Here is a 13,024-nt window from a genome sequence, read left to right as displayed (position 1 = left end):
GTAAGATGGTGCAGAAGCAAAGGAGTTGTCCCAGTTCCGTGTGGGGCCAAGCAAGATGGTGCTGCAGTCCCCTGCTGGCAGCGAGAGCAGAGCCCAGCCAGGTGACTTCATTGTCCTCATTGCACATCTTGTGTGGCCCAGCAGGAAGGACAGCCACTGGCCTCCTTAAGGGCAGGAAGGAGTGGGTGGTGTGCCTGCTTATTTCTGGGAGGGTCAGGAGGTGCAGAGTCTTTCGAAGGAAGTGGCTAAAGATGAGTTAGGAACTACTGTTTCTACTTTTGACTAACATTTGACAAGAGGGACCAGAAAGTTCTCTTTGGAAAACAGAATTTTTAAACTGTTCCTTCTATTTGAGCAGGTTGACATCCTGAGTAGCAAAGTAAAAGCAATTCTGATTGTAATTGCTGCTAAAGCAAGAAGATGAAGCATTTTAAGCTCTTAATTACTTTAGCTACCAATAAAACTTATTGCTTGTGAATTTCTTGGGGCCGTTTCTTTTAGTTGATAGGTTTACTTCTGTTTAAAAAGTCATCTAAAGCTACTGACTCTCTCCTAAAAAGTAATAATGTTATTTATAAAATTACACTTATAAAATGTATTTAACAGTGTTAGAGTGAGGTGATTATGGTTCTTCTTATGTGCAACCTGACAATTCAATTAATCATTTCTAGTTTGCAAGGTAGTTTATCAAAAAGAAGCACTTAAAACACTTAAAGCACTTTGATTCTACCTAATCAAAAGTTCCCCATGTCATAATTTATTTACTAAAATTTGCAAAACGCAAACTGTGAGTTATATAAAAATTGATTCATAACATTTCAATAATATATGAAAGATTAACTACTGAATCATATCCAACCTATTATGATGGAATTTGAGTTCAGACTCTTCTGATACAAATGTAGATATACTGCTTGTGTACCTACATATTTTATAGTAAATATTAGTGTATCGATTGTAATGAAGGTTATTTGTGTACATTTGTATTGGGAAGCGCTCCTCTGAAAGAGCAAAATCCTGTCAAGATACAATGGGGAATGGGATGTTTTATCCTTTGCTGTAAGTTTTTATGGAAAAATAGGTTTGGAAATGGTATGTCTTTTCCTTTGTCTTTTTAAGGAGCAGTTGTGATCAAAATGTTTCTCTAGGATAATTCTTCATGATTGGAAGCCTAAATGAAAGGAGTTGCTTGTCCCACAGCACCAGGCCCATAGCTTCTCTCTGTGTTTCACAAGAAAAGACTTGGATGTCGTATTCCTTTTGGTGGGGTGTGTGCATAGGGCTCTGTGAATGAGCTTTTGTCACTTCCCTGGGGACCTTTTTTCAAGTGGTTTACGTAGCACATTACAGGCAGAACATGAATTATTCTGTTTCTTCCCGTCATAGCAGAAATAACCAAATAGCACCTTAAAATGTTCTTGTTTTTCCCTGATATGTGAGATTTGTGTACAAGCATGTATCTGGAGAAGATGTAATGCTGTAAATGTGGTTACAAGGGTTGTATAAGTATAAGCTTCAGATAACTGCATTACTCACAAAGCCATCAGTGAGTTATGCAGGTTGTCCAAAACGAGTGCCAATAAAACCATAATGTGGTAGCTTTTCTGTACATAAAGATGTCATATTTTAAATCTCATAATTTGGAGCATTCCAGGGTTTAAAGCAAGGCTTGCTGTGTGTTCCCTTCAAAAGCCTGGAGCTTTCCTCCACAATGTTGTAAAACTCCTGTTCCTAACTGTGCGAGGCTGCAACATGCCAGAGCATAAATCTGTCACGGGGTAGAGCTGAACACTTTCAGATTTATACCTCACTATTTAGTTAATTTACTTCTTAAAACCAAAGGTTCAGCTGAAAAATAGACAACTAAATTAAGAGGCAGATTTAAAAGGTACTTAAGCGATTCTGTTGATGCAAGATGGGGATTTTACGCAGGTTATGAACTTGAACATAGGCAGGTCGGATTCTTTTTGTCTGGAATATCAATAAAAGCTGATTTGGTAGGATTTGATCTACCTGTTAAAATGCAATATGCTGTAATACTATAAATGAAAATAAAAAAAGGCTTCCCAAGCAGTTAGGACAAGAAGCCAAAATACACAACTAGAAATTTCTTTCAGTCAAGTCACTGAAGCATTTTTAAATCTCACTTGTCATTTTTTTTTCAGTTCTTCATCTCTTGTCATAGAATGCCCATGTGAGAGAAAGCATGTGTGTATGAAGTTAAAAACAGACCATAACGCACAGTATTTAAAATATCTTCCTGGTGTCTGAAATTTCTAGTTGCCAGGGGAATGGAGGGTTGTCACGTAACAAAACTGGAGACAATTTATTTCAGCCTTATCAGAGTTCAGGGGTGTCTTCCATTCTTGACCGAATTAACTGAATTTTCTTTCGTTTTCTGTTTTTCTGGGAAATTTTGTTGCTTAAGGGAAAAAGAAAAAAAAACCAACAAAAACCCTCCTTAATTTTCGTTAGAAACAATTAAATATGATAATTCTTCATGCTGTTATTGCATTGTAAATAACAAGGTCCGTGATTGAGACCCTTAGCATCTTCTGAAAAATGTAAACAGGAAGCATTATTCCCAGTTTGAGGATTATGGCATTCCTTTGCCAACACCAATATTAGTGCATGGATCTCCTGACTCCTGTGATTAAAGGAAGTTCTTTATTAGTTCTGTGCAGTGTACCCTTCATGTTGTGCTGCTTTCATACACAGGGTTGATCAATCTATGTTTTGGACAGTATTTTGCTCTTGGCCTTGAACCACTTTGGAATTGGCAATAGTACATTATGTTATCTAATGTCTTGCTGTGTTTTTCCATTCTAATAACTCAGTGGTTCATAGGTGGATAAAATACCTTTTGTGCTCCAGCAGGTTGCTTGCGGCAGAAGGTATAATAAGGGAGGAGAATTAGCAGGTGAAAAGAAAGGTTTGTTTGTTTGTTTGGGGAATGGTTTTTTGCTTTGGATGCTTTGGAATTTGGGATGGGTTGGTTGTTTAGTATACAAAATACTGTGATATGTTTCTGTAATGTTAAGCCTTTGTTTATACTGTATAAATGTGTTCATGTGAGGTGGTGACAGCTGTTTAAATATCTGACAAATGAATAAAAAGAGTAAAGGTGAAATTATCTCTCATTTTATTAGGTAAAAATTAGTAAATACTTCATAGTAATTATTAGTGCCTAATAGAAAAACTGCTGCTGAACTGAACAAACTTATCCACATCTTTTCCTTATCCACATCTCAGCTGCTATATTTCAGCTCTGTTCCCAGTCAAATATTTTGTCATGTTTATGTCATCTTTAATGAAGAAAGTAGCATAGTTGATCTAGCAGGAAAAGGCCAGCCTTTCCTGACCTCTCAGTCCTATCTGAATTTAGGGTCACATGATCCTCCAACTTTCATTAGAAATAAATGAAAGGGGAAAAAAATAGGATTTTAATACAAAAACATCTTAGGGAGTACAAGAATTATGAAGAAATCGAATATTGCCGTGTCAGCTGACAGAGGAAAAAGAAGAAAATTGTCTCCATAAAAGTAATTTTTTTAATTAAAAAAAAAAGTAGAACAACATTCCATCATGATCCGTCTCTCTTCTTTTTACATATATTTTGTTCAGTCTGGGTTTTGTTTTAGGCTTATGATATTAGTAGTTTAGGGGGAAAACCAATAAATATCTGGTGGCATATGAATAATATATTGGAAAAAATTTGTTTTAAAACCTTCCATTTGACACTAGTGAGATGATTATTTTGGTCAGCCTATTGCACCTGGATGTAAAATTCACTGCTGCTATTTTGTTTGTTTTTTCTCTGTTGCATTGAAGTTACCTAGTCTCAGATACAATCTATTAAGTGGAGTATTTTTTTAGTAGCTGAGGTTTTCCCACCTGTCTACCCTAAAACACCTGCAACATATGTTTGTGTAACCCTGCAATGCTTTGTGGTTTGGGCCTTGAGAAATTCCCCCAGAGCTTTTTGCTTATAAACAGTTGAGCAATTCATTTCTCTAATGACAAGTGGTTTTCCCTTGGCATTGAGGCAATAGCATGTTTGCTAAAATAAGTCTCATTTTTCATTAGATATATTGAAAATCTTTTTTCATTCTTGTCTCTTATTCTGAACCTTCAGATTTTGTACAAAACTGTATTGGATTTTTTTTTTTCCCTTGTTAATAAAAGTAAAAAGAGAGAAAAGAAAATACCTCAGCAAAGAAGAGTGTTATCAAGATTCCTCCACTTGCACCTGCATGTAAACTTCTAAACATGCTGTAAATTCAGGGGGTGAGGTATCAGGTACGTTGTAGAACAGCCGGTGACTTCTGCCACACACGAACATGCTTTGCTGTATCCTGTCTATTCCGCATGCAGCGTGATGTGAAATGTCTCCAGAAGCCAGGGAGGAAAAGGGGCTTACTTGGGAATTTGAGCCATATGGAGCAGGATCCTTAGCTGGTGGGAGTTGTTTTTCAGCAGTATGTGCAGATTTAGGGAATCGGCCACGTTCTGTGTGACCACAGCATCAGTCCCTCACCTGGGGAAAGTGCAGCTGTGGGTATAACTTAGCTCAGCCCCGTGCCCTGGAAGAGGATAAGGGCAAACAGAAAAGTCCCTGAGAACATCCTGGAATTGGAATGAGTTGGTCTGGGGGTGGCTGGGAATAGTCAGGACAGGGAGAGGACTTCAGCAGGGAAATGAGCTGGGCACAGGGGGATGTTTTAGGCAAGGAAAGGCTCAGAGGCAGGAGTGCCTCGGAGACACCTGGAACATTTTCAGGCTTTTTTTCTCTTTGGACTGTGGCTAATACATTTTGAAGAGACAAAGTCCAAAGTCACATCAATTGCTATGTGTTTCTATATGTGAATTTCATACACTGTCTTAAAGCATAAACTGGGCATTTTCTACCAGTTGAAACTATGTTGACTCTGAATAGAAGTTAAGGTTAGAAGAATCTTAAATACAGCAGACTACTCCTAGAAAATGGGTGTGGGGAAGGGGGGCTGGGGGAGAGGGTGTCCTAGTATTGTCACAAACAGCTTTTCTCTGATTTCTGCTCTCTCTTTCCTTACTAGGGGAAAATCATACATGTGTTAATCTGTATAATGCCCTCAGCCCTCACACAATTTCTTGGAGCTATTCAACAAACTATAAATTTGAATTGTATAAATTGTATATATTTAAATACAAATTTAAATTGTCATTTTAACATTATCCTTTTAAGAAAAAAAATATTTTATTGAGTTGGTAACAAAATAATGTACATAAATTGAAAAATAAAAGGAATAACTTTACTTATTTAAGTAAAGAAAAATACAAATTGAATCATTCTAAATTGCACTGTGTAGGAAAAAAACAGTTGCTGTAAATATTTTAAGCAACAGAGGTATGTTTTTTGTAAAGAAATTTAGTCCTTAGTTCTAATAAATAGGTTGTAATTTAGGGGACAGCTCAAATTGAATGCTTAGAGAGGGTAATTACTTTAAGATTCTTAAGGAACAAGCATCATAACTGTAGGTTTTCTATTCTGCTTTTTACATTTAACTTACTGAAATGGTTGAAAAGAATACAAAACTTAAAGGACAACCACAGTGACATAAAGATCATAATCTTCAAAATAACGTAATTTTTACTGTCTGAATTTCAGTTTTCAGAAGTATTTAAATTTTCTGTGGTAATACTTCACAGATACTTGTCTGCTAACATATATATCAGGTTAGGTTTCTTTAAATATTGAAATTTTTTGAGGGGATGTCTCAGAGATGCTACAAAAGCAGTTGCAGTGGTAACCCTTGGCATTTACTATATTGCATTTCTAATGTTTTTTCAGAGAGCTTTTTTTTCACTGCATGTAATAGTACTTTAAACTGCGTCTTCCTTGGATACCTTTAAACCTCATAGGAATTTAAATAGGCCCCCGTGAAAGTAATGCTTGAGCCTCATTCATATGTTTGAGTTAGATGTTATTCCTATTAATGGCTTTAAGTGCTTAGATAGTAGATCAGCTTTTCGTGTCTTCAATCGCTTGTCATTTCTGCATAAATATGTTTCAAGATACTGTTCCACATGATCTTTTCCTCTTGTTTTTGTTTTGGGTTTTTATTTAATTCAGCAGCAGTGTGTAAAAATCATTTTCATTATTTATTGGTTGGTGAAAAAGAAATTTCAATGTTTTTGGTAACTATCAATATATACTGAGTTATTGGAAGCAAATTGCAAATCTGGCTAACACCTGGTTACTTGTACTTTTACTCTTCAACCTTACCCTTCAAAACATGTAAAGAAAGAAGTTTCTTAATTCAGAGGAGAAAAGTTACGCTGTTTGATTATTCACACAGAAGTTGCAGAACCATCGGTTATCCTCATCACGTCATTTTGGATTTGATTATCATAGAAATGTATTGAATTACCAAACTAGAGCAATAGTAACTAAAGCTGATTCATTGTTATTGCTGTCAGTTGATGAGGACTGACTTTCAAGCTCTGTCAATAGGTAGAGTTATTCAAACATTGTTTTTATAACAGGAGATGAAAAATGTAGAACAGCCATTACAGTGTGGGTGGTAGGATAGAGAATTTTTTTAATGCCTGTCTAATAGCTTTTAGTAATTCCATTTTTTAATGAACATTACAAACATATATGTTTAAAATGTTTATTGTGTTTGCAAAGAAAGAAAATGAGACATTTCATACAAGATTAAGTCTAACTGCAGGAAACAATTTGGAAATTCCCACCCTTAATTATGCTTTCAGAAATCATTCTGGCCTTTGGTATTTACCAATTCTATACATTTTCTTCCCTCCTTATATGCTCATGCAATGTGTTGGTCTTTAAAATTCAAGTCTTGTATCCTCCTCCAGAAACAAGGTTTTCAAGGAAGGAGGGCTATCTGTAGGTACATGGGAAATGACAGGGTAAGACTGTAAATACTCCAGTCTGCAATGAAATCTGGAGAGCAAATATATCACATGTGAAACTGAAACACCTGAAGACTGACTGTCAAAAATGTAATGTACTCTAACCTGTGAACAATGGTTTTGAGAAGGTCAGTGCATGGTTCACTAGATCTCTATTTACAGGACTTAAGGCAGGACTTAAGGCAGATCAGAATATAAGGCAACAGCCAATAAATGATTAAACCCTTGTAGCAAATACTTAGAAAGCATTTAGATCACTTTTATACAAGATATCTGGTCATTACGCAGAAATTTACCATGTTGTTTTCTCTTGCACTAGAAATTACTTAAGCCATTTCCTATTTCTATATATATTTTAAAAGGTCCTCTCTGTACTGCCCCATTATTTTGTTTCCATCTGCATGCAAATATTTTTACCTAAAAATATTTACTTGCCCCTCCAAATAGTGTCCTTCAGGATGTATGCATTCAATCAAGATACTTGATGCATATACTGCAGTCAATGCTTAATGTTCAGTGGATTCTTACATCCCAATAGGATGACTTCAGAACTACTGAAGGTAGCATGATTCCATAAAAGAGTTTGTGTCAGAAGTGGAGAATAACAACAAGTGGATTCTGGTTTCAGTATTAATTATATACACTTTATTATAGGACAACAGTTCTTTATTCATAGCCTCTGTTACGAGTTGGGTGAAATTTGAGGAGCAAAAATAGGCTTTGTGTGCCATCTAGTGGGATTGTTCAGGTTGTCTCACTAAAATTAATTCTTTGCTTAACAGAGATACTGCTAGTGATGTATTAATTTCAAAATGTTTGCTATCATTTCTCCATACTATTACCATTTTCTTTAAAAGCACAGCACTTTAGCTTGGAGGTGGTCAAATTCCATACCTGACCTGCAGGAAGAAATCCTGTCAGTATCTGTTATTGTCCAAGAATTATTGATTTAGTTAGGAATGTTACCACTACAGCAAAGAGCCTCATCACCACGTGAAAAAGTACTGATTTCTGTGAGCATGGAATGGACTTACAGGTAGAAATTGGTATTAAGTATTTTATGTCTTCACTTTAATGTAAATGACATTATTGCCTTGAAAAACCAAAATCCCAGGAAAAGAAATTGTTCTGTAAGTTTCTAACCCTCTTTAATGAACATATGGTTAAAATCTCCCAGAAAATTACAATGAAATCCTTTTTTATTTTTCAGCGAAATCCAAGACCAGTGACTCACCAGTTCCAACAAAATTTAGATTATTACAAAGCACGTGGAGCAGACTTGATGAACAAAACCCGGTAAGCTATTTCTAAATATATGTTCAGCAAACTAAGACCTTACATAAACAAAATGTTTTAGAAGTCACATTTATCCTAAACAGGAATTACCTAAGCAGTATTAGAAGCACATGTGTTTATTTCATGACATTTATTTCAAATCTGTCCCTTGACTGTTATTACATGAAAGAATTGAAATTTTTACAAATAAAAATTTTGGAGTCACTCGCTGGCTTCATTTTAAGGGAGGCTGAAGACTTTTACACAGTGATATGTATCCTAAAAACAGAGTAAAACATTACCAGTGTGAGTTAGCTGAACTGATTCTGATAATGCACCTAATTGCAATCTGGAGTATCCATGTACCAGAAGCTAAGTAGAATTAATGTAAATCCAGTTTGAAGTAATTTTTACAAAACTTTTCCTCCCATCTTTTAGAAGTGGTTTGCATCAATAATGGCAGAATTCCTTGTCAAGGCCATAATATTTGGGTGGCCACAAGGTGGCTGCTGATGGCTGGTGGCTGCTGGTGGCTGTAGGTCAGTCCAGCACAAAGCATAACACTTCAATGGACACGGTCACGGGCAGCTTCTTGGGTTTCACATGGCCCCAGCTGTACCCTCTGCCTGCTGATTCTTGGGAACTTGCTGGCTTTTGGCCTTCTGCAACTCTGTCACATTCTGTTGAAATCAGCTAAATTAAAAGCCAACTAAAACTAAAATGGAGTAGTTTGAGAAGCTTTTAAGGGACAAGGAAGCAGAAATTAAAGCTACGTAGAGTGATTGCAAAACCATCTTTTTCTTTATAAATCAGGCTTTAAAGTTGAAGAAAGGTGTCAAAAATTACTGCATTTTATTGTATTTTCTTAATGTTTTTACTTATTCTTCTGAAAAATTGTCTCAAGCGTTGCCTAAAGTGGAAAAATAAGTTGTTTGAAGTTTCAAAAAGGAAGATTTCAAAAGGATTTTGAAAAAACAAGTAAAACATGAAGCACAAACAAGAATGCCACCTGCTGTAAACCCAAATTCCAAGAAAAAAAAATTCATTAAATCTGTGTAGGAAAATAAATTAATTGCACACATAGAATACACACTGAAGGAGATGGGAAGTTGTTTAGAATAATTCAGATAGAAGAAAATCTGGGATAAATTAATCTCAAGACAGGAACCGTTAGAGTAGGTCAAATATGATAAAACTGTTTAAGATTGGACTAGGGAAAGAACTGGAAGATGTAACATTAGGAAATGTTTCTGCAGTGAGCAGAGATGAATTAAATGAACTACCAGGTTTATTTCATCTTTAATTCCACAGGCTCAGTGATATGTTTAAAATATCTTGACAAATCTCTAATGCATATTGCTTATTTTGTCACATATAAAACTTTTTAATCGGTCATATTCATATATTTGTCTCTCATCTCTTGTAATGATTACTTACTGAAAAGAGAAATGCTTTTGAATAAGGCCTGCTTAAAACAAAACATTTCCATCTTAGCAGAAAACTGCAGAGATTGAATCATCTTCCTACTGCTAGTTTAAAAATACACCATTCACAGTCAAGGTCAATGATGCTTATTGTGATGAAACAAAATTGTTTGCTTCGTGGATGGAATTCATGTCTCCCTGATATTCATATTTTTAAACTGATGCCTTACTTTTAAATGCATCTGGTGATAACTACAACATAAATCAATCAGTATTTTTCTTGTAATTGTTGTGCATGTTTGGTACATTTAGATGGCTAAAATGTAGATTGATCCATGTTTAATGGCTGTAATCATCCTTTGCATTAATATATCAGACATTTAAATGGTAAGAAATAGACACATTGTTCTTATTTTACTGAACTTCAGCTCACTTTTAATGTAAATCCTCCAGACATGTAGCACCTCACTATTGTTCATTTTCTATCATTCAGAGAAGCTGCATAGATTTTACTTCACAATACATTTATAAAACCACTTCTTGAAAAGATATTTAGATAGCATCATTATTTATTTTTCATTAATTTATGTATGTTCTGAGCTGCTCATTAGCAGTGTCAGTTTACAGAACAGCTGTATCACACCACAGATTATTAGGAGCTGTGATAACTATCCTTTCTAGTTGTCATGTAGTTCTAAAACATTCTTGCATTTTGTTGTTGGAAGCATTTCTAAAAACCATGTTTCGGACATAAAGGCTTGGAAATTGTTTATGTTTATTGTTCCTGTTAAATGAAGTTTTCCTCTAAAAGTCTCTTTCCAACCATCTGAAAAATGCAAATAAACTAATTTGTCCTGGTGTACATATATGTCAAAGCAGCAAGTCAAACAGTGTAGAAGAAAAACTGACACCTTTTTATTAAGCAAAATATAGCGAAAAATAAAGAAACAAGCTGCTAGACATAAATACACAGCTCTCTTTGTTTCCTGCATCTGTGTACTATCACAATTCCGAAGATACATTAAGCTCAAAGTGCCCAGTGGCTTTGTTGCTCAGGTGGTCTGCCAGTGTGAATCACTTACTTCCAGTAAATATAATTTTTTGTGCAAAGCCAAGGGGGTTTTTAGTGATTGTCAAAGTTCTAGACTTAGAGACAAGGTAAACCTAGGACTCAATGTGCAAGCCATTATCTTCCTTCTAAGGTAATGTTTCAGGTGAGTGAGTGATATTTATCACCCCAAACTCCAACTTAAGTGATCGTTTTCAGTAAACGGAGGGGAAAAAATATAATAAAGTTTGGGTTATGAATCTCAGCCAAGTTATTACTGCTATGAACCCCAAAACCAGCAATGTAATGAAATTTATTGCAGCTGTTGATAACTGATTGAGATCCCATTCAGCTTGACCTCATCCATTAGCAGGTTCCTGTAGAAAGAAAAGAGAAAACTCAGCCTACTACAGGCAGGTTATTACAAAGAAATAATACATTGAGTGTTGATTTACATACCCAATTCTTTTTCTTTTCTGGCATAATCCAGTAGGCAGCAACTTCAGTTTGAAATTCTGACACTTGTGCTCCTGTGTCTATCACAAAAATAATAAAATATTTAAAAGGGCCCAGGGGAAAGGTGATTATCAAATCAGATAAAACACCTGGCTGTTTTCTGTGAGCCTTTGCATTTAAATCCACTGGCCATCCCTCATTCAGAACTGGTTAATCTGTTAAATACAGGTTCTGGAGAGTCAGAGGGGACCAAAGTGTTGGACTCCTGATAGGGCTGCCCTTAGTGGGGTGACTCGTCCTTTGATCTTCAGTGGGAGTGTACTGGCAATACAAGTCTCAAGGGGTTGGTCTGGACAGGTTACCCTTTAGTGGCTAAAGTTGTTTAACAACTTAGACTTAAGCTATTTCTCAGGTGGAATCTCAGCTTCAGTCTCAAGAAGTTCTTTTCACACTCCTATTGTTGCTTCCCCCACCTTTTCAAGAGGCTCTCCTCCAATTAATTTCATTACCAGAGGGAGTGAGGCTGTTAATTGCACAGCCTTCACAATGGTGGGTGAATGTCCGTACCCTTGCAGGAGGCTGTTAAGGTGTATTGCCCTCCTTTCCAAGCCCGTGCCAGCGGAGCAGTGGTTAAAGATGCAGTATTGGCATTCAATTGCCTGAAATAAACTGGAAGCCACAGAAACATCCTGTAATTATGATTTGGCAATCATTCTTTCCTAGCTTCCATAAATTGGGAAGCAACACTTGGTCCCAGTCTCTGCACTGCTGTTCCTCCTAACAAATTCTAGATGCCATCTTTCTTCCTCACTAGTATATGGCAGAAGCGCCCCATACAGCTTGGGGCTGTATCTTGTGAGTGTGCAGGCTCTCATACTTCCTTCTGAAAGCTCTCCTTTTCTGTCTATTCTGAGTATCTATTCTGATTCTAAACAACGTGGCTGTTGTTATTTTCTGGATGTGCTCTACATGTGTGTGTGTGTGTTTGTATTGTGTGTTCTAAAGAAACCTATCTCTGGAGACAAATAGAGAAATTATGGGAAGAGCAAAATCAAAATTACTCTTCCAGGTGTCTGCAGAAGTTACAAATTACCCGTATTAATTCATTTGTAGTTTATTTTTAGTTCAACTTCCCCAAAACATTGTAAAGCTATTTTTCCCCAGTACAATGATTCTGTTGGTTTTAATTACATTTCTTCATGTTTTTAAAGGACAGCTTTTTATATCGTGGAAGTACAGATCAGTGAAATAAAACCTCAGGAGTGAAAAGGTCTTTGTGGTTATGATATATTTCTGTGAAGGGTATTTCAAGCATTAATTATATAAGGCAGGGAATTATTGCATGAACAAATAGGAATGGCTTTGCTAATCTGTGAGTTATGTGAACACTTCCACTGGGAATTAGAAGGTTCTTTGCCTCTTTATTTTAGACAAATTAAATGGTTCGACAATTTCCTCATTCTTAATGTTGCATATAACTGTAGTGAATTAAATAGCCACTGTAGTTAAAAATAAAAAGTAGCAATTATAAGGATTGTGATTCAGTATATGTGTTATACCCTGAAGCAGTTCTTCAGAAAAATCACTTTAGAAGTCAGGATTCCTGTTAAAAAGTGCTTGGCTTGAAATGATTGGGCTGGGCAGAAGGTGAACTCAGAGCAAGAGACATCTAGCTTTGCCAACCTAAAAGGACAGTCCAGCGTTAGCTTTGCTTGCTGGAAGAAATGTTTGGGATTGAGTAATTTTAAACATTGGAGAGAATTTAATCTAGAAGAAATAAATATTAAAGCTGTCTTTGAATACATGCAAAAATTCCATTTTATGAAGTTTTTGATTCTGTAGAGCCTGGATTGCTTTTTGTCACTCTTTTTTTCTTTTCTAAATTTAGGAAGGCAAATTAAGA

General features: G+C 35.9%; 1 protein-coding gene across 7 annotated transcripts in view; it reads left to right on the top strand.

The window, feature by feature from the left end:
- Nucleotides 1-13,024, top strand: part of TBC1D5 (TBC1 domain family member 5) — a 288,758-nt gene that overhangs the window by 223,093 nt on the left and 52,641 nt on the right. For all 7 annotated transcript variants that reach the window (XM_015618197.2, XM_015618202.2, XM_015618201.2 and 4 more), the window contains one exon: nt 8,129-8,214. In XM_015618197.2, coding sequence (XP_015473683.1) covers nt 8,129-8,214 — 86 coding nt within the window. The remainder of the gene's footprint in view (nt 1-8,128; nt 8,215-13,024) is intronic.

This window comes from Parus major, chromosome 2, assembly GCF_001522545.3.
Source record: "Parus major isolate Abel chromosome 2, Parus_major1.1, whole genome shotgun sequence".
Taxonomy (NCBI): domain Eukaryota; kingdom Metazoa; phylum Chordata; class Aves; order Passeriformes; family Paridae; genus Parus; species Parus major.
This window is presented reverse-complemented; position numbering and strand designations above follow the sequence as displayed.